The sequence below is a fragment of the Pseudopipra pipra genome, chromosome 5, assembly GCF_036250125.1.
Source record: "Pseudopipra pipra isolate bDixPip1 chromosome 5, bDixPip1.hap1, whole genome shotgun sequence".
Classification (NCBI taxonomy): domain Eukaryota; kingdom Metazoa; phylum Chordata; class Aves; order Passeriformes; family Pipridae; genus Pseudopipra; species Pseudopipra pipra.
Genome location: NC_087553.1, coordinates 14,175,701 through 14,202,420, shown reverse-complemented (window position 1 = coordinate 14,202,420; position 26,720 = coordinate 14,175,701). Strand labels below are relative to the sequence as shown.

The window sequence follows — 26,720 nt, the reverse complement described above, 5'->3', positions numbered from 1 at the left end:
TATAAAAGAAAATGGGAGAAAGCATTAAATGAAGTTGCTAGTAAAAACTTTATTAGGCTACTGTAAAATGACACTTCATGCTGCAAAAGTGGCCACTGACTTGGAGTGTGAAAAAAAATGGATTTTCCTGGTGTATTTGGAGTACAACACTTATGTAATGACTGCTACATTTAATGTCATTTCTTCTTAAAGGAAATGTTTCATGGTCATATCTCCCAATCAAAGAGACTGTTCCCTACAGTATAAGCAATAGGCAGAGCTTTTGTAGGCACCATGCAGTGGCATTATATAAAGATTATCAGAGAGATGCAAATAACTGTGGTTTTTCACGCCTTAGTTTATGACATGCCTTCTTCCCTTTCTTGTATCTCTTGCTTTCAGCAGAGATTTCTCATTTTAATATGGCATATGCAGATGTGTACTCAAAGAGATGGGGCCTGGCACACAGTTTTTGACAGTTTGTTTTCCTTTGACTGCTTATTTCCATGTTCATTTTGAGTATGCTTGGATAGCACGAGCAAATGACAGCTGAAATATAGCTGAAGGAATCTGCTTTCTATTTTTAAATGCTTCAAACTTCAAACATATTTGTAACTTGGGCAAAAGCCTTATAGTGTGAACAAAAGCCAAACGTTTGGAAGATTATTTTAAATAGAAGGGGTAAATATATGCTATTCCCAGTTTCGGGAACACAAATGAATTCCTGCTTTTTCATTATAGATGTAATCTTCCCCAGGTCCATTTTTATCTCTTTATCATACTTTTTTTTAAATAGATATAAATATCTCTTGCTAGTTAGTAAATATCTGCACAGAAGTTCTAATTTTGAGCCATACTGGGTCTGATTAAAGCAGCATGGCTTTGAAATTTTTTAATTAGTTTAAAGGGCCTCTACACTGCTGCTTTCTTCCTTATGCCTGTCTGCACAAGCAGAAAGCAATCAACAAGAAAAAAAAAAAAAACCACCTTCAAAGGAATTTCAGTTGATTTCTTGGAAATTCCAAAGAGGAAGGAGTGTGTTTTCTTCCACGTCTTGGAATAGTGGAGGCTGCTTCTTAAATTAGAGATAGAGAAATTTTATTTCAAGGGAGAAAGGGACTGGAAATCTCCTCTTGTATTTCTGTCCTGTTTTGACCACAGCCTCAGTAATTGTATATTAGATTTTCAACACTGCTTATATATCTCAACCTCCATTTTGTATGTCTTCATATAAAAAAACAGTTTATAGAAAGTATATTATATTTGTGTTAGGAATATTCTTCTTGACAGCAGAGGCTGTTGTTTGCTGATTTTTCCTAATGGTTAGAAGTGTTCTCCAATTACTTGGAAAATTAGTTCATTGAAGGGAGGCAGAAAATGTCTCAGTGACAGGCTACATCAAGGCAATTGCCCTGAGAGGGGGATCAGCTCAATTAAAATCTTAATTTTGCCTCATTTGTCTCAAGGTCACCAAATAAAAAGTAGTTCACTGGAGTATTATAATTGGCAAGATAAAGAATTTATCTTTCTGAGTACATATTCCAGGCTAGAGCTAATTTAATTAGTGAACTTTATGATCTCTGAGGATATCAGTGAGAATGTATTTCAGATGTCTGACACATGGGGCATCTTGTCACCAGATTTTTTTCTTCTATTCTCCTTCATAATGTATTTAAAAATTATGTATGTATTCAAAATACTCATGGACATATTTTGTAGTTCTGTAGCAAACGCAGTTACTGTGGAATGGTAGAAATCCCTCCTCAAATGCATAAGCCAGTAACCTTGTCCATACACATTACCAAGGCTATTACAGCACTCACTGACTTCTCCAGAAACCCAGTAGTGTTTGCTTAATTTGCAAAATACTCCTTAGCTGTGTTCTGGAGTCCTGCAGTTCCCAGATGGAGAAGACAGTGTTACAGCTATATCAGAGAAGGAGGAACTAAGCCATCTGCACTGTCCATATAGGCTGTTCAGCCCAGTGTGTGGTGTATTTATTACAAATAATGCTGCTGTCCCCCATGTGCCAGGCAGTCAGAAGTCTGTAACAAATCATCTCAGTAGGCACTCTTCATATTGACCTGACGTGAGCTGTCAAAGCCGCTGCTTCAGAATGTGTTTTATGAGGGGAGATAGCTCTTAGTAAATCTGTTTGCTAAGCACCTGAAAGAAATATGCCAGGCATGCCATTCTGAGAGACACTGTGGTCTCTGTTCGCTCCCAGAAATTGGTGTCACCCAGTGGATCCCAAAACAGAGCTGTATACTTCCCATCTCACATTCTCATGGTGAGGAAGATGTACAGTTTGAGGAGTGTGATAACATGGCTTTTCACTCAACCCTGTCCTTTTGGATACTTTTCCCAACGTAGTCTCCAGGAATGGCCATCTTTGGATGGGATGTCATACTTTTTCATAGCTAACATGGTAAACACTGTTCAATTCACCTCCGGAGAGAGAATCTGTCAGATTCTTCTTGAAAACAATGTTGGTTTTAAGGAGATAAGCTAAATTATATCATATTTTTATTTAGGCATTTCAATGACATAAAATCATCAGACTTTTAGCCCTGAAATGAGCTGGTATACATTATTTCAGAATAGTCCTGCTAGCATCACTGGCTCACATCCTTTTGTAAGAGCAAGACGCTGAATGTTCTCGTGCATGTATTTCTTCTTTATCAGAAATCCTCTTCCACTGAGTTACTACATTCATTGTGCTTTTGGTTTTGTCCTTGGCAACTGTTTAATATTTGCTAAGCACTGGATTTTCAGTAACTGTCAGCTTAAAAGTGTGATTCTTTAACATATGGTATATCAAGATGACAGGATAACGTTCAACTCTTATCCCAAATTTCTGCAAATCTTCAGAAAGGACTTTTCTCTCTTCATAGCTTGTTTGTGTACATATACATGTTTTAAGCTACTCTAGCATGGTTCTTTCTTAAATGCTCTGCTTTTAAAATTCTCTTACATTTTATTTTTTTTTGTTTGTTTTGTTTCAATGGCTGATTTTTACGTTTGATTTTTCTTATAATTACCGTTTGTATCAGGTATTATTCTAGAAGGAATTAAAAGATCGCATGCCCGTCTGAAAGAAAACAACTGCTGTATTGTGATTTGTTTTCTTTTCTGGCTAGTGGGACTGCAGTTGAAAAAGACATGTGTGATCTTAGATCAGAAAAATACCCTATGAAACCTCAATAAAATGCCATTCATAGGGAAGATTTTATTGCCGCTCAGAAAACACGTCTTTCAGCCAAGTGGCGCAGGTCTCTTGAGCAGAGAGTGACTGGCTGTGTGTGATCTGTTCACAGGGTGGTTGGTTTGTGCACTGAAGTTAAAGAGAACAGCACCTTGGGGACTTCTTCCCACACTGTAAGGGCCAAATTCAACTAACCCCCAGCGTGTTGCAGGGGGAAGGAATCCACAGCAAAGCCTAATCAGCCGTTTTATAAATGTCATTTTTGGCTTTGCATCTGTTTGCTCAATTAACAAAAGCAGAAGAAAAAAATACAACAGAACAAACTTATTTGTTGAACTACTGAATGCTTTTATTAAGGTCCTTAAAGTATTTTTCTTAACAAAGGAATACCCATATCATTATTTCCCAGATTTATTTCGGAGTTCACCTGAAGTTTGTACTTTTAATGGTCCCAACTTCAATAAAAACTAAAAGTTGCCAGGTTTTAAGGTTAAAGGTTTATTTTCTAGTTCAATTGCTGTTGGCTTTCAGAAATAGTTATCAAACTTGACATATAATTAATTTGATATTTAATCTCTGCAGTCTGATTTCAAATTTAACATCAGTTATGAAATTATGGTAACATATTCATTATTTTCATTACAAAGCTTGCTTGCTGGTAAGTAGGTGCTGAGAATTTAAATAGTTGGGAAGCTGCACATTAGTTTTACTAGTGTTTCTTTAGCTGCACATTAGAGGAATGAGTAGGTGTAATGGATTTTATCTACAAAACTGGAATTAGAGATTAGTGAAAACATGAGGTGCTAAAAATGTTTACCTGAAGTGTTTAGAGGGTTTAATGTGTTGTATCTGGCCCTGTCTGGAAGTGAACCTTTGGTTTGCTTTAGTTTGATATGTACTTGCTGCACTAAAACAAAGACACTTCTGTTAATCTCTGCAGTTAATCCCTCGATTTTAGCCAGTTGATTAAGGCAATTTTCTTTCTTTTTTTTTTTTTGAGGAATACTCAGACAACAACATTTGACTTTACCGCTGTTTGTGTGTAGCTGGGCTGCTACCCTCATGACAGGAGAGCAGCCTGGTTAATTCTGGTTTTGTTCAATTAAGAGATTGAAGGGAAAAGGTTTCTTTTCTCTGAAATAGTTTAGTTTGATAGTACTTGGAGCATGCATTCGAGACATTTCATCCTTGGTTAGATTTCTTTTTCTGTTAATGTATTTATGATGTACTTATCTCTAAATTCGCTGACTCTTGATGCTGCATCATTTTGCTTACCATGAAGTAAAGTTTTTCCATTAATGTGTGTTCCCTACTGATCACTGAGAAATAAAATTTCACAGGGCAAGCATCTGTAGCATTCAGATTAAGTCTGTGTGGTTTTGATCATATTTCTTAGTCTTCTGCTACACTGAATCAGATATTAATACCAGAAGAGAAAAACTTTATTTGAAACTGTATTAACTTGTAGCTTTGCATTGTATGGCAAAATGTAGGAGGTGGTTGCATTTGACCATTAACAGATTTATTCTCAGAGAAGCTTGAAACTGAGGTTGAAGGCCTTTAATTACTCATAAAGAAGTTATGTTTAAGGGTAGTACCTTGGTGCAGTTATCTGTAGTGCAGGCTGGTAGCTGTTTCCAGTTAGGACTTGCCTCATGAAACATCCCTTGGAGCATTCATAACTTGTGACACCTTATTACTTGATCAACTTTATGCATTGGTAATGATTCAAGTGATAGGTTTCTTTTCTGAGGTGTTTCTAAATTATAGGAGGGTTTGGATAACATTTTTATTATACTGAGTTTTTAGATTCATATGACATGTGGTCCTCCTTCCCATCTATTCCCATCAGCTGTTTTTTGGAAGAAAATCTTCATGTTGTTTTAACTGGAGTGAGAGATGTGCTGGCTAATGTGCTGACTGCATCAAGAAGTGTGCATTGATATTGTGCAGATAATTCTTAATACTGAAGAATGACAGTGACCAGTGTAAATTTGAGATCTGCTTCTAGTCTTCGACTTCAGCACCTCTTGATTCAGACACTGTTAGGCTAATGTTCCTGAAATTTGGGATAAGCTAGTTTCCCACAGCTTTCTAATCTTCATCCCTTGCCTCCTCCAGTGCTGACCTGAACACATATTTTGTTTTTAAAAGTCAAAGTTTCCTGGCCTCAGGAAATGAAGTCTACCCCCCATCTCTTAAAGCCACCGTGGGACAACTTGACTCATATACAGCAGAACAGTTAAATTTTCAAGGTCTGTTAATATTTTCATTGGCATATGTTACCTTGTCATATAAATGGCACAGAACAGCAAGGAGCAGTGTAACAAAATGATGAGAGATTTTGGGAGAAGTTCTCAGGCAGAAGAGGTAACTGAGTGCTGAACAAAAACAGCTCACTGTAACTATGGTGATTGGTCTTTTAGCTTGGATGCAGAGTGCAACAGAGGCGGTAATATTTAACCAAGCTCTTTGTAAACCATAATGAAATTATTGTTTCTTTTAGTTGGTAAATAAGTGCACCATTTTTTTGGCGTTATTACAGTGTTTAGGGATTGTTAGGAAGCTGGGATTGCTAGATACAGCCCAATAAAGCAAAGAGAAAGGCCCAAATAGTGCTTACTGTTGTAAAAAAAAATAAACCCACCCATACAGAATTCCATGTAGATCTTCAGCAGTGTGTCATTCCCCTGATCCTATTTTTTCAGTGCATAAGATAAGGAACTTAGTGCCAATCAGGCACCCAGTTGTGGTGATGGGACTGTGATGTGGTCAGTGCTGTTTCCTTGATCACTTATTTACCTTCCTGCAATTAGGCCTTCCAAACACTACCTTTATTCTCCATGGTTTGGTGACTAACCACTGGTAAGGGCAGGTGAGTTTTGAGGAACTGAAAGCCAAAGCAAAACCTTTCAGATCAGGTTTTCTTCTGATTTTCAAAACAAAGTAGCATTTTTGGGAAGAGTTTCTCTTTGGTTTCCTTCTGTTACATGTCCCAGAATGTAAATATTTTCTGCGTACCAAACCTACAAAGAAACCAAAAACAAAACGCAAAACCCCCAAACAACTCAGCTGTGTCACTGCGTTTATTATCTTTTAAATTCCTAAGTTATGTTTAACGATATAGCCAGCTAAAATATTTTGTGTGGGCAGACCAGACCTTAAAAACAAAGAAATTATAAAGGAAATTGTGGGGTAAATGTATTCAGTTGGACGCTGTCCTGTGAGGTTACATCAGTCCAGCTCAGATCACAGGCATCCCATTGTGTTGATGTCGTTAATTTATTTCCAGTAAAAATTTCCTGGTTCTCTCACCCATCTAATCATTAAAAACAAGACTGCTAATAAAGGTCTGGACAACTTAGCAGGTTGTTTCCTGCCTTCCAGCATCTCCTTCTGTAATTTTTTCCTATTATAGCATGTTTTGTACTCTGACCTGAATTACTGTTTTGTGGTCTTTACTTCTCTGTGTCTCTTAGGACTACAAAGTGCTTTGAGATCTTATGCAATGATATCACCTTCCTCAAGGAGGGCAGTGGAGGTGCTGATCTCCTCTCTCTGGTGACCAGCAATAGGACATGGGGAAGTGGAATGAAGCCACATCAGAGGAAGTTCAAGTTGGACATTAGGAACAGGCTCTTTGCTGTGAGGTGATTGGGCACTGGAACAGGCTACTCAGGGAAGTGGTCACAGCACCAAGCCTGACAGATTTCAAGGAGTGTCTGGATGATGCTCTTAGTCCATATAGTTTAGTTTTAAGTAGTCATGCAACAAGCATGGAGGTGGACTTGGTGATCCTTACAGGTCCCTGCCGACTTGAAATATTTATGATTCTATACTATACATTGTAAAATCTAATTTCATCACACAAGACACACTGGCAATTTTAAGCTAAATAATGTATTAGTTCATTGCATACAGTTTCCCATGCAGGTTTTTCCAGTAATGCTGGCTATTGTTGTCAGTTGTAACTTGTGTTGAGGAGCAAAGTGTGCTTTAAAGAGACTGAAGTTCCTCTGTCCATCAGGATTAGCAGCTGCAGCAACAGTGGACTGTCCTGTGGGTGGTGGTAATGCTACAGCAATGAAGGCTGGAGCTAAGCATCTTTCTGACATGGCTGACTGACACATAGAAATATTTTCTGAGTGCCTCAGTCAGATTAGTAAAATAGGCTGCTTCTATAGCAGTGCACAAGCTCTGGGTGTTTCTTCCTGGTGTGTGCATGCATTGTGTGAAACACAGTATGTGTGTATACATTTTATATTGAAGGGAAGCTTCTGTGCTGGTTCAAAAGCGTTGTAAATGTTTACTTGTGTTGTATTATTGTAAAAACACTGTTGTGTGTTAGGCACATAAATGTGAAGGAAAAATACATTAAAATGTGATATTAAAATTCAAATTCACTTATGCATATTTTCAGTTAACATTTTTATCAACTCTTCTTTTACAAGAGTTATGGCAGAAAAGATAACCAGGTGAGGATAATAGCTGTCACTACAGAATTAGCAGCTATATATGCTGATGTGCATTACAGTAAATGATAATGAGATTAGTGTTAAAATGCAAAAAATATTGACATTAGTGCAGAAAAAATAATTTCATAAAAGCCTTAATAAATAATAGAGCCTGTATGCCAGTTGGTATTATTAGGGAGGAAAACTCTTCCCAAGGACTGACAGGTAGCATTTCCACTTTTCAGGAATGCTTGGTGGTCCACTGGTCTTCCATTATTTATGTTCGTCTTCCTGTTTTTAAATTATTATAAAGTGTGAAATCTTCTCATCTGAAAGTTTTTATTGCTTATTGTGATTATTTGACTTTATTCCTCATGGTGTTTGGCTAATCCCTCATCACTGGAAATTCAAGAATTTCATAGAGAAGTGGGAAGGTGTTGCTTTTTTAAAGTGATGCAGCTTTATTTCATTAAAGAAAAAGTCATAGAAATTAACAACTATTTTCAGTGTCCAGATTGAGAAATCTTAGGGGCTTTTTCAGCAGGCGTATGGCTTAAATTCAACACCCAAAATCAAAGCATGTGAAATTGTTAATTCTGGAAATCTTTGCCTCTCTTTAGTTGAAAGACTTTGGGATTTATATTTTTAAATCAGAAGCATGAATTTGATTCTAATTCCTTTAGTCTAATATATCCCGTTGTAACAGTGCTTGACACGACACATTGTGAAATGGAGAAAAATTCAAAGTAATGGAGAAGGGTTTCCACTTTTGAGTGCAAAAATTTTTAGGAGCTGTACATCAAAAAAAGTGATTATCTGGAAATTGCTATTAAAAATGCAAAAGAAATTTTTATTTCCAAAATGGGTGGGATTCTTCACAGTAATTTGACATAATAAACATTCTCATTAGATTTTTCTTCTTTCATATATGACTAGAGCAGTTTCTGTTATTTGATTTGAAATGACTCTGAGAATAAACATCTTCTGAGATGCTTTTGTAGTTTTGTTGTTGTTTCTGCTGGTTCCAGTGGCATCCCTCTTTAAAGCTTTGTCTCATTGAGCATGAACTGCCTCAGCAACTTTTGTTAGAATCACCATCATTCCCTTTGTTGTCCCAGTTTAAAAAGATATTCCAATGTGAATAAGTACTTATGGTAATGGTTAATGCTCTGAATCTCTCAGAAATTCATTTGCTCTTTGATGAGAATTCTGCATGCACATTGCAAACTGGTGTTTGCTCAGTTGCTGTACATGTAAATACTAATGCTTTCTAGAAAACATTCATAAATCTCTAAGCTGTTGCCGTAATTGTAAATAATTCATTCTCTTTTTGCTGTCTTTAATCTTGTGGGTTTTTTTTCTGGTTTAATAAAAATACTCTTACAGATTAGGGATTTCTTTAAAACTCTACTGTCCCTTTGATAGGGCTATGTGCTATATATATGTGCAATTGCATTCAAAAGAGCTAAAAGAACATTAAGTTTACAAAATGAGTCTCCTAAATGATGGGAATTCCAGCGCTTTGTTTTTTTCTTCAGTCCTAATTAGCTTCCTTGTGCACATATATTATGAAAAATTTTCCTCTTGAATCTGTCCTCATAAAATGTACCAGTTGCAGCGTGCTCACTTAAGACACGTACTTGCTGTGTTTTATCTTATTGTTCCAGTTCAGCATGGGGTCCAATTCTGCACATTGTGCAGTGGTGGTGTGAAGATGAAATTGTTCTCTGACAGACACCCGTATTGCAGTATTTAAAACAGCAACAAAACTATCTTACTGAACAGTGAGTTGGGTGATTCCTATTAAGCAAGCTTCTGAGTTCTCATGCTATTAAAAATATGTGTGTGTATTTAAATATTTCTAAATATGATTCACATATATAAAAGAGGATTCTTTGAATCTGGCTTTGAAGACTGAAGGTTATCTGGCAGAGAAGAAAGAGCATTCTTTACAGAATCACAGTATGAAGTCTTCAGGGTTTCACAGAACTTTCTTGGTGCAAGTGTTCAAGGGCTGTGGACTTGTAGATGCTGAACCTTTTACACGATTATCTGCATGAAGTGTTGTAAAAGTGAGAATTACCATTTAGTACCATGGGCATTGAGATGGGATGAGATGTACTTTCATGCATCAGTTGACTCCAAGCCTTTTAGGTTTATAGATTTGGAGTTTGGAGTTTCACGTCACCCTCTCAGTTTTGTGTGGTTAAACAGTTGGGGAAATTTTAGCTCAAGCCATAGATACCTGTATAATTTGAAAGGTTTATTGCCCAACTTTTGTTGCTTTTTCACATCAAAGGTATGGAGTGATAGTTGTATCTTGCACCATAGTTGATTCAAAGCCAGCTTGAATATGGCTTTGAGCAAGCTGGTCTAGTTGAAGCATTAGTATTACAAGCACTAGGTCATTTCAAGGCTTCCATGTTTTAAGTTTATGAAAGCTTGAGTTTGTCTCAAAATATCTACCTAATACATTAGAAAGACATTAATTTTGGTTCAGACATGAGAAGGTGGATCTCAATAGTATATATTATATAATATTCTTATAATTATTCCTTTCTTCAAAATATGTATTTTGTTTTAAAATGTTTTGGACCATTCAGGAGATTATCAACTTCAGACATACTTTGATGAGGGTTTTGGCTTTATTAATATTGTTGTCTCTTACCTAACTAATAGATTAGAGAATCAAAGACCAGTTTCCTAATAGATGAATCTGGCTTTGCGAGTTTATAAAAAATAATTAATTCTGCTAATTTTAATTTAGAAGTTGAATAAAAATTCTCATACAGAATTGAGTGTATTGGGCTGACACATTTCTATTTTCTGCACTGACTTAGCTGTACCTTCTACGTTTATTTTATTGGACAGATAGAACTGTGTATTGTATAAGCTGAGTTGGTGCCAACATAATATTTCCAATAAGTTGTTTAATGACTGAACAAGTCTACTTTCAAACTGGGCAATGCACGCATTGCCAGTGTGCAGCACTGGGTTAGAACAACTTAACAATTATACTGGTTGTGTTTAAAGAGCATCCTGACTCAAATCAGCTGTAACTGTTGGGCAGAGTAGTTAAGGATGCTAATAATTTTTTAACATCATCAGAAAAGGACTTTCCAGTTTTTTTTTGGTCTCCAGAGGCCATCAGCACTTTTTCATCCTAATAGAAGTTTGTTTAGCACCAAGGAAAACTTGCTGCCTTTGCAATTTTCTCAGCCTCAGTTGGCTTACATTGGAAAACGCAGAGCCCAGTGTTGAACATATGTATTTTTGGAAGAACTCGAAGCACTGACTAGTCATATGCCACATAATTTGAACATATATAGTGCAAAGAGATATGTTCTTGTTCATACTTTTGTTATGAGTTCTGAAGAAGATATTAAAGTAGGGTTGTTTGTGATCTGTTCTAAAAGTATTTCTGAAATACAGAAGAAACATTCTTCCCTCTCTGTGTGGGTAACATACCAGATATGAAGCTGGTGTATCATTCTGTTTTCTAAACAGTAAATTAAAGAGATGTCTCTACTACTTGCATGATGTTTTGGGGAAATCTTGCAACCAAAGAATCTGTCTTTTATTCCAAAATCCAAACTCCAGATATAATTATAGAGAAAAGGGCTGAGGAAGCAAAGCTTGCCTGTTTTGTTTTGATTGGACTAAAAGTTTAGACTTAAGTTCTCTGTGGTCAGGAGGCTGAGATTAAAGAGTCTGTAATTAGATTCAATACTCCATGTGTCTTAATGCCCTGGAAGGCCAAACCCTGTCTGCAGGCAATGGTAGTTGCCAGGATCATCAAAAATAGTTCATAGATGTGAACTAGGAAATTATGCATGCTTTCTGAAATACTTTGTTCTTACTTGCTGTGTCTTGTTTCTGTAAAAAGAAAGGATATGAAATGCCTCAAAATATCTAGAAAACAAGTAGAACTTGAGGAAGAAATTGTTTTACTTCTGGAGACAGATTGCCTGGTTCATGTAGGTAGTCCTCTATATTTAAGTCATGTTTCAGTAGTTTTTCCTTTTGATCCTCCTATTTTCCTCACATTAGATATAGTGGTACCCAAAACAAACTAGGTTACTAGATGTTTTTGTTTCTATGTGTATATGTATGTATGAGCACAGAAAAAAGTTTTCTGCCACATAGTCACAAGGGAACAGGTGCATCTTTTGATTAATAGTTTATACCAAATAATAATTAAGGGATTTGTTTCAGAAATTTCCTAGTTTAGGTTAATAGTAATGAGCAAAATGAAGCTTTTTTTTTTGACTGAATTAACAGTTGAGGGTAATGCTTGAGGATGAGTTTCGTGTTGGTGACCTTCTACAAATGAAGTGATGGTACTGGAGGGTTCCACTCTTCCCTGGTCCAGCTGCCCAGCGCTGGAGCCATGGGAAGTGCGGTCCAGAACATGGTCTGAGTGCTCTTCTCTTTTTTACAGGCAAGTTAAAGATCAAAATAAGAAAGTAGCAAATCTGAAGCACAAAGAACAAGTGGAGAAAAAGAAGAGTGCACAGATGCTGGAGGAGGCCAGGAGACGAGAGGATAACCTTAATGACAGCTCCCAACAGCTTCAGGTAACGTGGGAATTGAATTAAAGCAATTTGGCCAATCAACTAGGCTTAGCTACCTGGCTCTCTGCTGTACCTCCTGATCTGTTTTTGTAGCTGTTACCTAAGAAATTTGTTACTGATTGTTTAAAATCCTCTCTCAGTTACCTTCATATCTTACTCCATTTTCATAAGAGGAAAAAATTGTTTTAACTGTCAACTCTGTTATGAAGTGCATTGCTGAAATAATTTTGTCAGTTCTGTGTTGAGATTGGTGTGGCATATCTTTCTTCTCTGCTTTTCTAACAGCCTTTTTCTTTAGCTGTTTTGTGTGTTTTCCCAGCTGGTTTTACCTTATAATGCTGCCTTTTCTTCAGTAAATGAAAGATAACCAAGTAAGTATTCTTGGAGTAAACTGGAATTGTTGTGGGGTTACTGGAGAACCGTGTTTTCTGTGTGTATTCATCCTTGTTTACCTCATGAATTCTGCATATGCAAATATGCAAACTAGTCAGTTTGCGTTATCTCTGAAATGATATCATGCTGCTGCCCCACAGAATTATCTGGCTGCATCAAATCTGCCTAGGCATAAGAAATTCACCGGTATGAAAGCAGGTCAAACATTTCTCCGTGTCCTCTACGTTGAGATTAGGTGTAGATGGTTTACCAAACGGTAAATTTTCAGTTGCTGTCATAAAAATGTTAAACTGTTGGCATGAAGTAAAGCAAAGATACCACAATGCTAAGTGTGGAGATAATAGACATTTTGCCTGTGATTAATTTACAAAAATAACTTTCTTTTTGGTGAGTGAAAATAAACATGGAAACAGTACCCTAACCTTTAGGTCTTTTAGAATTAGTTTTTAAATGTTTAAAGAGCACCTACCCTAGGCATTTTCCTTTGTTGTTGCAGTTTCCTTTGTTATACCTGTTTCTTGTTACCAGCTACATATCTTAATACATCTCCAATGAAGACACAGAATACATCCTAAGAGTTCACTAGCAAAGGCAAATCCTCTCCTTAATTGAAACAGATACTTCTTGACGCTGTTCTGTGGGATTTGGGGGGGATTTTTTCAACTAAAACTTTGAAAGAACCACAGAAACATGTATCCATGTGGAATACTCTCACATGCACCATTTTGTGGTTTTGCCCCTCAGTTCCAGTCCTGGGAACTGAAATAGTTAAGTTCCAAGTGTATGAAAATGATTTCATAACTGCAGACCTTTATAAAAGGCGGGAATGTGGGATTTCTACATCTGCTAATGGGTTTTGTGGCTGTAATGCTATGGCAATTCACAAGGCTGTCGTTATGTGGCAGCTAAGTTTAAATAACACAATCCTCCTGGTATTAGTGAAATGTCTTTAAAAATTCCTAAAACTAATACAATATTTGGTTAGATTTCTAATCCGCATTTGAGTAAATCTATATCTTAAGTTTGAAAAGATAGCTGGTACTTGACATTTGCCTTGCAGTTATGTGGATATTTGTCAAATGACACTATTCCACAAGGCCATCATCTTTGTTTTTATGTAGCACTTTCAGATTTTAAAAGGTATGGCTTTCTTTTCTGGCTTTTCCCCCCCACAATTATTCTTTCCCTTTTCATTTTTCTTTCTTCTTTGCATATGTAATGCACTGAAAAAAACCTGACATTTTCTCCCAGCTCCTGTTTGCATACTAAAACCACTCTTTCTTTGTTAGAAACAGTAAGTTATGTAAAGTGTTTGTACTACTACACACAGCAATGGACAGAGAAGCAAAAATGGTACTGCTTTATATCAGAATTCTCTAAGAATGTATGGCAGTCCTTGCAATACCCAGTTCTTTACTTATAAAGTGTTTTAAGCAGTAGAGAGATCATAGATATAAAACTATGAATAGCATGAATATCTTTACCTTTTTACATTCAGGTTTTCTGATTTGAGATCTCTATACTGCAGTACGTAGTTTTTACTACTTTACTTATGTTGTGTTTTATTCTGCACTCTTGTCTGTTGCTTCCTATATAATTATGTGCAGGTATTTTTTAGATTAAAAATAGACACTATTAAATGCATGAAAACATTTAAGATTGAAGTGTGATGTGATAGTCAACATTGAAATGTACAAGTTATGACAGTATTAAAGTTACTTGATTTTCCCTAGTGCCTTTCCTGCCTTTGTGAACCTAATTGTCCTGTTTGGGTGGGCTCGATTTTTAGTGAGCCTTTCCTCATATTCAGCACAAGGCTGAAGGGAATGCTTTCATTCACAGATGAAAAAGGTCTGTATGCTCTAATGAAAATATCAGGCTAAGGTAAAATATGGAGTGTTTAATGACAAGTGACAGGTTCAATAAAAACTCCTTCCTTTAGAAGAGCCCTCTGCTTACAGTCTCCCTCTCTCAAGGACTGCAGCGTTTTGGTTTCCTGGAAGTAAAATTTACCCAGGACCACATTTCAATTTGTTAGTTATGCAGACCTGTCTTCTCTATAGACTCTACAGGGCACTCACTGCCTTCTAATCGATTAAAAAAAAATAAACCTGAGAAGACCATAGATTTTTTTTTATTTTTTTTTTTTTTATGCAACCATTGTTGGCTTTGGGGTCAGGACACACAAGCACCAATTTCAGATAATTTTGGTCTTGGTGGTTTTGGCTGGAATTAATAATAAGACATTATGAAATGCTTAAAAATATATGATCTGCATGTTCTTTGGTTGACCGTCTGCAATCCAGTCAAATAAACACGCTCCCAAAGCACACAGTCCACTCCTCCTCTCTCTGTCCCTAACAGGCATGTGGTTTCTTTCTTCCTGAGTCCAGTAACAAAATGTTCGTTTATTCAGAGAGCTCTGATGATGGAAATTTGGTATTTTGGGGAGTGGGGGAAGAATGAAAACCATAATGTCTCAATTCTAGTGAGATGGATAAATGGCTTTCCAAATTTGCCTTTTCCTCCTGGGTTCCCTTAAACCACAACTCTCCAGAGATCTGAGAGGTTAACGAGTGTCTGGTCTACAAGCAGGATAAAAAAAACCCCAAACTGTTGGGCTGGAGTAGAAAATTTTTGCTTCAAGTAGCTAAAGGTTGGCTATTGTGAAAAGAATTGATATGCTGTCTAGTCCTAGAAAGGTGACATTTACTAAAATTTCTTTATATTTGAATGGGTACTTCAAGATGACATCTGGAAGAGGGTATGCATGTTTTCTTGTTCTGTCACCCTAGCATCTTCCAGAGTTTTAAGGATAAATTTTCAGAATATCTGTGGTATGGCTTGTATACTATTGGATCTGTGTTGCAGCAGCTATCCATCAATCTCTAATTGCTGCTGACAAGCTATACGTCCAGAAGCGGTGTAAAATATATTTGAGTGCTTTAATGAACAACTGGAAAAAGCAAGTGAACTTACTGGGTTTTTTTTTTCTTTCTCCATACCCAAATTTAGATAATTTAATATATATTCCTAATTCATGTATTATGGATGGAGGTATATGTTGTTTGTTTCTTGTGATTATATATTTCTTTTATCATATTGGAAAAAACTATCCTTCTAGATAGAAAGAACTGAATTTTCAATCTAAAAAAATATGCAACTTGTGTTCAATAACGCTTTTTCTGGGATCCAGGCAAAACTCAATGAAATGGATAGATAGCCAAATACCTTCTCACAAATGAGCATTCTAAATTCATTAATTATCAGCCTCAATGCCCCAAGCCTGCCAAGTGTTTAGGAGGCATTTGAGCAATGCCCTTGACAACACACTTTAAGTTCTGGTCAGCCCTGAATTGTCCAGGCTGATCTGGATGATTGTTTTAGGTCCCTCCCAGCTGAAACAGTCTGTTCTGGTTAACTCTTTGTTATGAGTGTGTACACACAGTCCATGTCAACATTCAAAAGCCTGAAAACCCAAGTGGAGCCCAGTACATCTGGTCTCACATTACAGAAGAATTTCCTCTTGACATGGTGTGATTGAATCTTGAGGGTGGGGTGGCTGAAGTTTTTTCATCTCATCTGTTGACAGTTATACTATGCCATAATGAAAATTACATTTTGTTGTGTTTTGGCTATTAGTAAAGCAAGACTGTGCTTTCCTAATTAATCTGTGAACTTGCTTTTGGATGGTGAGTAGAAAACTTCTGAAGAAACGGTTAGATTTAAAGTAAAGCTTTCCAAACCTAAAGTTCAGGATTTTCTCAATGACTTTCTAGACATCATCAGCTTTGAAGCAAACTGGTTATACTAGTTAAATGGTGTTTTCCTGGGATAAGTGAGTTTCAAGTGCTGAGTTCCTGGCTAATTTCTCTTCCATATAAACCACTGCCATATCAGATTACAGTATTGCCTGCCAGATGAGTGGAGTGTACAGCTCAACATGTTACGGCCCAGGAAACCGTCAGCTACTCCATTTCAGCCTGGTAGAAGTCTATTCTTTAATACCAATATGCTTCTGCAGGATTTATTCCATGGAACAGTCTGACATATTAAAGATGTGTTTTCTCCTTGAGCTCAGATCCACCTTTGGGAATTACTGAGATCGAAATGTTCTTTTTCTCTCTCTTCCTCTCCCAGTACTTTTTAGACATTAATTACATCATGGAGAAGTTTTGGCCTCCCTGCCCCTGAATAATTCTCTGTGCTGCACACCCTTGTAGGCATTAGTATTCCTTGGGCTGACTAGGTGCCATTAGCACCTACACAAGTGGCTATAACTTCACTTAATGCTGTATTCCATTCTAGGTCATCCTGATGCTGTCCTCCAGGACAGAACTCATGACATCAATCACTGAAAGGTTATGAATTCACTGTGAAATTCTTCTTTTTTTTAAGACCTTTGTTAGCCTTTTTTGAAGGTTAAGGATTTTTTGTCAGTCATAATATAGGACAAAACTTAATATTGTTACATGTTCTTGATAAGCTAAATGCGGTTCTGAGTTCAGAGGTTGTGTGAATCAGTTTTTTACTATCTATCTCTCAGTGTTATATAGGACTTTTGTTAATGAAAATCCAGCAAGTATGAACAAATACAGGCTCTAAAGAACAATCATACCTCATAAATATCTAAATAGAATAAATGTATGTAAATTTTTCCTCGTATTTTATTGGGGCTAAACACAGTGGTAGCCAGTAGGTAGTTTTGGGATCAACTTACCCTCCAGCTCTTTCTCTCAGATTCTGTGGCAGCTGGCTATGCATGAGAAAACAGGATATGCATATGCAGTAGAGACATTAACATGCATCATGATTTGTTAGTGATGTAATATTTCCAGTAGGAATTTTAATTTCCATCAGCTTCTATAATATGTTACAGAAAATGCAGTGTTCCACAAACATTTCATTCTGTATGTATTTAAAGAGTGGTGATTTTCAGCACAGTGTATTGCAGTTACTGTAGATACAGGCAAATATTTAACCCTGGCAGATGCTTCAAAAAAAACCAGATCTTGTTCTTATCATGTCATAACCCTTTGTCAAGCAAGCTTTTCCTGACTTGCCTGGATGTCTGGGAGAGTTTCCCAAAACAATGACCTGTTTTTATCACTTAGAGTGAGGGGAAGTTTCTTGAGGGGAGGCTGGGAGGAATTAATTTGAATTGTAGCCTTTTTGGGGGGAATTAAAAATTCATAACTAAGCATTCCTGGATACATCTACTTTTATGACATAGATAATGCATGGGTTGTGAAGAGACAACCTCACTTCGTACTTTGTTATGTCTGTGTGACGTAATATAGTAGTTATAGACAAAACTCGAGTATTCTTCATTTGTTGTGCTCTCGAATGGAAGAGAGGCTTAGTCATTTTTACAGTGTTAATGCCTTAATAATTTTTATCATTTAACAACACAGAATCAGGACTGCAAAGAAATGCTAGTTCGTTGAACAGTGGAGGGATACTGCACAGTACCAAAAATCAGTGCATAATATGAGATAGCACTATTGTGAGATTATATTTTTGTGTAAAAATTGCACTGTTGGATTTCCATCTCACCAGGACAGTATTGCACGTAAAAACGAGCTTCTAGCTCAAAAACGAAGGTTTCTTCTCTTTTCTTTGTTGAAATCATAAAGTACAACTTGAATTTTGAGGAAGGGCATGAAGACTTGCTGACAGATTGCCACAAAGTAAGCACGACAAGGTAGGAGAAATATCTTGACAAACAGGAAGACCTGCAGCATCTGCTCAGGTGAGGTCCTGTCCCTAGGAATATTAGTCCTTTTCATCTCTTACACTTTCACATGTGTACCTGATGGACTTAGCAAGACAGTAATTCTCCATTTACTTAAAGGAAGCTCATCAAGACAACCTTTCATACACATTGGACCTTGAGAGTAGTTACTTGAGTCTGTTTCTAATACCAGTTTTCCAAGTTTTCCTTAGAGAAATCTGATACCTATTTCTCCAAATAGCTGCATACAAAATATATAGTAGTATGGGTGACTATTTAAAAAATTTATTACCTCTCCTGTTTCTTAATTTTCTTGGATTTGTAAGATTTTGGTATATTAACATTCTTAAAATGTAAGCAGAGAGCCACGAGCAAACTGTGGGGACAGTCCTGTCTCCAGTTTTACTAAAGGCATTTTTTCTGATGAATGTTTACAAAGTCTAACTAACCTAATTTTTGCTAATATGTACAATGTTGCATGTTGAAGCAGCAACAAAAATAATGTACTTTTGAACACAAGAAATTATTTGCCTCAGAAACAGATTTCTTCGTTGCTATATGAATTGTTCAGTTGTGTTACTAAAGAAGGAAGATGCAGGTTATTCCTCGATCTAGAATAGAATATCAGGATAAATACATGACCTTGTTCTTAATTTGATACAGCAGTTCTTATAGAGACAGAATCTGTCATTCCACTTAATCAATGTTTATGGCATTAAATACATTGTTAAGGAATTACCTTCTCTTGTGTCTGACCAGGCGAGAAGGCTCCTTACAGACTACTTGTTACCATAACATTTGCAGAAAATAAGCTTGAAGAGACCTGATGTTTGAAATGGATAAGCATGTCCCTGGATAGACACTCAGCCACCTGCTCTGTCTGTTTTCGCATTAGGGTTTAGTTTACCGTACATTTATTATGTTCAGCTTAGATGTCTGCCTTCACATCTTTAAAAAAGATGAACCATTTGACTTTGTCTTCTTATATAATGTAAAAATGCTCTGCAGTTTTGAGCAGACAGCTGGAAAAATTTCGTGAAAGTCACTATTTACAACTAGCGTTAGGCAGTCTCCCAATTATCCCAGTATTTCCTTTAACTGCAAATTGAGATTTGTAGTGAGAGAAAGCCATTATATGGCCTGAGAGTTTTTAATAGAGGAAAGAGGACTCCCAGCATCCTAGCATTTTTCTGTGATCCATCAGGAACATTATTCCCCAGACACACTTTCACCCAGTCTTTTCTGCAGAAACATTATGTGTCAGTGGAAGATGAAACCTGCTATTTGTACTCTTGCCTGTTTGGCAAAGAGCAGGGTTGGTACCCTTTATGATATGCCAGAAACTAAGTACAGTGAGGACTGGACAGCTGAATGAGTGCCAACAACCTTAACCACTAGATGTGTTTTGCATAGGTTTTTTTTTTTTTTTTTCCAAGATTAGTATCCGAGTTCAAACTGCTTTCCTAAAAACTGTCAGAGAGATTAATGGAACTGTTGACAACATGGTGTGGTTCCTGTGAGGAGGTCTCTCCTGAGAGTAGAAAACACTGAGGGCCAGATTTAAGCAAAACAATAGGAGCACATTCAAGGGGAAGAACAGCTCTCTTTTCATTTTGGTGTCTTATTTCATGAGCCTGAGAAATGGCAATAAATTCGCATTTTTTTCCTTCTTCTGGATTTTTTTCTCTCTCTTTCACAAGCTTTTTTTTTTTTTACTTGCTGTGTTGAAAGTGGTTTCTAACTCATCTCTCCCCAAGAATGAAAATGCCCAATTGCCACGGCTCATTTAATAGTCTCATTGTTTAATAAAATTGCTGTTTTGCTTTATTCTTCTTTTGCACAATAGAAAAGGAAAGGGAGGTGGGGTGATGATGGGGACCTAAAAACACACAGAATTCAGACTTTGTTTTTAAAAAATAATACACATGGATTTTTATTTTTAGTTTGATACCTGTCTCAACAAATGCTTAAGCATAAAAAAATTCCTCTGATTAATTTCAAATAGTAATAAAACTAATTAATTTCATTCTAATTCAGTATTATTCTTTAATCTTGCTTACTAAGCTGCCCAAATTGCTGTCACTCTTGAACTACTCCTTTTTTCTTTATAGAAATAAGCCTATTCTGTCTTAAATTAGCACTTTTCCTATTAAATTTTCCTTTGTCGAAAAACTTACACATTCTTATGATATATCAGAACAACTGCTCTTATTGTGATGTGCAAATATTAGCTGGGACTGAGGCTTAGTCTGCAAACCACGTGTTCAGAACTGACAGATGGTTATAAAGTACTAGAAGTCAGCACCTTTCAGCTGAATTTTGTTTGATGTGCACTCAGATCTCAACACAGGTTGTAGGAAAAACTATGTTGGTATCACCTAGTCTTTTACTGAGGATTAGAAGAGGATGATCTGAACATTCTAGAAGATGTCTATAGTCAGTTAAAATTCGTCAACAAATTCACTTTAAGACGTTGTGTTCTTTTTGTTGCTTGTGTTTGAATTCTACCTGAATTTTGATATCTTTGGGGTCAGATGGTTTTCCAAAGCAGGGCATGAAAAGTAGGGAAATAAAAGCTAAAGGTCCTTTAGCTTTGGGACAGATACCTGTCCCAAAACCATGTATCCATGCCCTTCTAGAGCAGAGCTTGCTTCTCCCTGCCAGTCCCCCTCCCATGTACTTTTTCCATCCTCCTTTCAAAGAACCATTGAATATTCTTAAACTTTAAATGTTTTTTGCATTATAAGTGCATATGTTTTTATGTCCCAGTGCTATGAAACAGTTACTGTTTTGTGCTGAGGTGACATATCTAGCTAAAAAATGGCAAATGTAATATTTTCTGTAAAGGACACTAAATATCCATACGTTTCCGGATTATATTTACTGATTTATTCAGGATATTTAAATGAAAGATAACATATAGAGCTCCACAAATATCTCATAAATCGAACCCATGGATAAAAGAGCAGATGAAATTCAGCATGAATACATATTTATATATGTCAGGAGAAACAGTCTTAAATACATGTACACCATGATGGGTTCTGATCTAGCTCTATTACCATAGGACAGCAATCTTGAAATTAGAACAAATGTTTTCATGAAACTATTATTGGTTAGCAGAACTACTAAAAAAAAAACAACTGAGAAGTATCAAATGACAAAACAGAAAATGCTTCTGTGCCACTCTATACATGAGCAGTGCATTCCCCTTGGGAATAATGTGCAGTGATTCAGGTCACCCACCACAGAAAAGGATGTGGCAAACGTAGAAAAGGCAAAGAAAAGGAAGAAAACAGTAAACCTAAGGACAAGCTTCAGTTCAAACAGATACTAGATAAATTTAAACACTTGAACACTGAAAAGAAATGAGTGAAGGCAAGAGCCAGGGAGTACTTTTTCTAGCTTTACAGGCTGAGAACAATAGAGGATCATTGTGGAATATTTAAGACTAAAGAAAAACAATAACTATTTTTCTTTTCTCTGAACTAGTTCAGGCTTTTATAGAAACAATTGGAATTTCACACAGAGAAGTGAGAATCTTTCAGAATGTGAAGAGTTTCCACTTTCTGATTCTTTGGGGTTTTACACTAGTTAATTTAAATGGTAATTTTCATGAATGTTATGATTCTAAGTTGCCCATTAAAGCTACTGTCAGAGTAACACTGCAGATACACAAATTAGAAGCTTTTATTTTCAAACACCTTATTTCAGTATTTTTAAACTCATTTTCTGATTATGTTACTATTTAAATGTCCAATGTTTACATTTTCTTTTCAGTATTCTATTATTATCAGTTGTATCTGATAGGTTTCATGTTCCATACATGCAGGTGAATTCACTGCTGCTGCACATCTAAGTCATTCCATTCTTCTTGATCTTTTCTTCATGAACTTTTTCTAAGTTTCTGTTATTGTATTCAAATCATAAGTATGTTTCTTTGCTGTCTTCAAATGTATCCTTAGACTCTAGATACTGTGGTACAGCTGATCTATGCATTTATTAGTAAATATATTTCACAGAATTTCACAGAGAATTCTGAGTTGGAAGGGACCCACACAGTTCATGACCCATACAGAGATTGAGAACAGTTTTTAATATTTTAAGCCAAACATTCCCTTAAATTAATATGTGTGTTTCTGGTTAGTAGCTGAACCGACGTTGTACCACGACAGATCTTTTCCTTGATATATGTGGCTTCAAGAGGGATTGTGGGTGGGTTAGGGTGTTCCTAGATGGTGTGAGAAACACTGATAATTAAATTCTGATGTGAAATTGTTTTAATGAGGTGTAGATTGAAGTTGGGGACATAGGAGAACATCTGCATGGAGAAAATAATAGTGTTGGGGATTTTGTTGGCCTAAGTAAAATGAACAGTGGTTAGCAACAGCATCTCGTCAGATGGCTGCTTTTAATGAAGCAGTTCATAGCACAAATACAATAGCTACTGTACTATGATGAACATCAAGAAAGAGGCATCAGAGGCCAAAATGAACATGTAGAGACCGGAGGTGATTGCAGGGATTCCCTTCAAAATTGAGGGAGAGATTCAGTGGCATGAACTGCTGAGTAAGCATTTCCTCAGTGGTGGTGTATCATTAGCAGTTTTTGTCAGCTGTAAAAAAAAGGGAAGAAGAGAGAAGTGCTCTTTTATAGCTGTCCATTCATGCTCCTCTGTTTTGCTGAATGATGGAAAATGAGCAAAGAAAGGTAGGTCTTACGACTATTGTGATATATTAGTACAACTATGGTGACAGGACTGACATTTGCGAAGAGAGTTCAGACAAATAAGGCTGTATCTAGGGAATAGCATATGGGTTTGAGCTTCGTATTAATAGTGCAGTTAGTTAGAAATTCTGCTGCTTTCTTCTGTAATCCCATATCAATTTACGAGTCTGGAGTCATAGTATTGATTTATGAGTGAAGAACAAGTCTTGTTACAGTAGCATTTGCCCAATTAGCCTCTCAAAACACCCCCCCCCCCAAAAAAAAAAAAAGAAATACAAACCAAATAAACAAAAAAACCCCACAAAGCCCCATAACAATTACAGATATCTATTGCTTTTACTCACTTCAGATCATTCTCACAGCTGTATTGTCAGCTTTGGGTCCCATTTCAATAGTCCATGCAGTGACCTACTGTGGTTTGATAGAAACGTCGTCCCTCTAGGTTTTAAAAGCTACAAATGTGGTAATTTGCAACAGCCGGAGCCAAGTGTTCAAGCTATTGGCACCCTGTGCAGCTGCTAAATGGTAGAGCTGGTTGTTGGTATTGGCAAGATGCTTTGGTCTGTCTGGGGTGCTGCTAATGAAAAGTGCCTCTACAAACCCAGGATTTGTCACTGATTGCTGTGCTGGGAGCGCCAAGCTCAGTCACAGGAAAGCAGTGTCAGGATCATGGCAGCTGTCAGGAAAGGACAGCGCTGGTTTCTCAGAGGAATAACCACTTCTGCCCTTCCCTTTTTGAGCCTGTGTCATACCATTACAGAAACTGTCCTTTTCTCTCCTTCCTCTCCGTTCTCCTTTAACTGGTATTAATTAGGATCCTTTCTTATCATTATTGTATGTATTTCACTTAAACAAAAGTGTTGTATGGCCTGGAAATGCTTTTTTGAAAGTAACATATCTGAGTGATAACATGTAAAATATCTTGAAAGAAAAAGGTCTGAATGGCTGGAGTTGTTGACACATTTTTGTGTACGTATACTGTATAATATTTAGAAGCATTACATAGATTTGTAGCAATTTTCAGGCAAAAATAGCAATATGCACAAGTTTTGTTAAGGCTTTTATATGGGTTTAAGAAATAGACTGTGAAAAATTAAGCCTTTCTTTTCATTAAGTTTTCCTTAAGATTTTTTTCCCTCCTATTTCACTTTCATATAAATTAGATTCATTAATAGTAATGTATATCTATCTGGGAATTGTCTATTACTGTCTATCGTTAGAGTTGATATATTTCTTTTCCAGTTTTCATGGGTTTGGGTGGGTTTTTTCCCCCGTGTAACCATATTTTAGTGTGCATCCTTCCTGTGAACAGAAGAGCACATATTTTTGTCAGCAGCATCTTTTATAGTCCTGCATCATTCTTGAGTATTCTCCTACACTGCAGCAATGATACTCAGGGGTCAATATGGTTGAAACACCACTCCATTTTCTACCTTTCTATTTCAAATGAAAAATTCACTGTCCAGTTCTCATAAATTCTTGGCTTCTTTTCAGCATGGTAATTTTAATGGACTGGTTAAATAATATTTATCATGTCTAGAAATAATTTTTATCCATTTTTTCTTTTTCTATAACTATATTTTTATTCTTTCTGAAACAAGAATCACAAGTACACACATATTCTGGATGTACAACTTATGATCCACAAGTGCACACATATTCTTTTTTTCTGTTGTGGTGCTCTAAGAAGAATGTATTCATCACTTTCTACCGTTCCTCATGTTCTCAATGCAGCATATGCAGTGCTGTGGCCAGCTCTGGTTGCACTTCCCTCTCAGCTCCTAGTGGAATTAAATTCTTCTACTTCAGCCTTTCTCCTTTTGTCTCCTGTAGTTATTGTTCTGTGTTTATGCAACTTGTCAGGCTTGGATTCCAATCCACGTGTCTTATTTGGCAGATACAATTCTCCAGACAATGACATATGTTGTCTTAATGACATAATCATTGTGTATCTCAGGTCTGATCTCTCTAAAGATGAGGAAATGTTGATCAAGTAGCTCCTGCTTGGCAGTTTGTGCCTCGTTGCTCTCAGAATGTTCCTTTCATTCAGGAACTCGTGATGATTACATATGTTGTTGCTGTACTTATGAAAAAGCCCTCTTCAGCTGTGAGAAACAGGAACTTCATATGAACCTAATACTTGGATATACCTGACATCTGCCTAGGGAGACAGGGATCTCCCCATCACAGGTAACCCCAAATACATTAGTTCTTTTACCAATTGAGGACATCAAGACAGCTATGGGAAACCAGCACTAGCATTTCTAGTTATTCTAACTCAACTGTTTGTTCATGCCCAGCAATATCTTTAGCAGAAGTTCTTTTATGTGGTAGTTTGCCTCTCTGTTACTTTATTTTCAGAATCTTTAGTATTGGATCTGTGTTTATTTTGTGGTACAGTTGAAAATTTCAGTTTTTCATATTGACCAACCAGTGTACACTTTAGAGTTGCAGTTAATCAGGCCCTCGTATTTTTGACTGGGAAAAAATCCCAACATTTGTAGATGGGCTGCCTCCAAATATTGGTGAAGAATTTGTTGTCTCATTAACAAAATGATTTTTTGTATCCATGAGGAAGCTTTAAGTAGTACTTGAGGCAGCTGACAGTCCTGAGTTCCCAGGTTCCGCTTACCCAGTGAAAGATCAGTTCACAAAGGAGATTTTTTTATTTTTAGGGAGCGTTTTATTCAATCTAGCATGGACTGAGATCATTGTCACTAAGTTCTTTATCTAGGTCGTGGCTTCTTGAGGAAATACATTATAAGAAAAAACAACAGGGCTTGTAATAATAGGGGCTTGTAATGATTTCACTGTTTAAGAAGTAATTGCTTCCTAATGCAAAACACTTCCAGTATTGTGTTCTTCCCATCTGATCTGTGAAAGTGCACAGGTAAGACATGCTATCGTATTATTTACAGGGTTATATGACAAGAATCTTTCCCTACCTAGATGTTACAGTCCCAGAATACTTTTAATAGTTAAAAGAAGCCTTTCATTGCCTTCTCAAGCTGTTAACTAATCTTTCCCATTAGTTGCCTAGAGAAATTCACTTTATTTCCAAGAGTGAAATTAGGCCATAAAGATCTTTATGAATCTAGTTCAAGACACAGTTATGGAGTTTGCCAGGATACCTCAGGTTTGATTGAACCTAAATGCCTTGGTGAAAGCGTGTATCCTATTTCATGCACTGTCATAAAACTACATGGCAGATTACACATCACATGAATGCAGGATAGATTAAATTGATCCATCGTTCTAACATGCATCACTTGGACATCCCACCACTTCCTTCCTGAAGGGAAAGGAAAAGCCCATAAATGTGCATCACTCTCACCTCCTTTTCCTTTCAGGCTTTCAGACAGGCACGTGTGGAATGAGTTTTGCATACGAATCAGCAACTGGATCATAGTATAGGTAGCAAAAATTTTTATTGTGCCTGAACTCTTGGCACTCCCACAGTGTCGAATGGGTTTTCATTTTCTGTGTGCTACCACCGGTGAGCATAAAGGCAGAGGTATCTCCTCTATCCCAGTTTAATTCCACCTCTGCTGTGCATATGGGATGCAGGAGGAAAGGGAGGGAGGGCCATGGAGATATTTGGGTAGGTAATACCTCTTGAAGAATGCAGTTATTGTACAGGTAAGTAGTATTTT

The 26,720-nt window shown here is 36.7% G+C and overlaps 1 protein-coding gene across 14 annotated transcripts in view; it reads left to right on the top strand.

Annotated features, from left to right (window-relative positions):
* ERC1 (ELKS/RAB6-interacting/CAST family member 1) overlaps positions 1-26,720 on the top strand; it is a 273,988-nt gene that overhangs the window by 132,623 nt on the left and 114,645 nt on the right. For all 14 annotated transcript variants that reach the window (XR_010430601.1, XR_010430603.1, XR_010430602.1 and 11 more), the window contains one exon: positions 12,080-12,215. Coding sequence is in view for 10 of the 14 variants with exons in the window: in XM_064654578.1 (XP_064510648.1) it covers positions 12,080-12,215 (136 nt within the window). In the remaining 4 variants the exon portion in view is untranslated. The remainder of the gene's footprint in view (positions 1-12,079; positions 12,216-26,720) is intronic.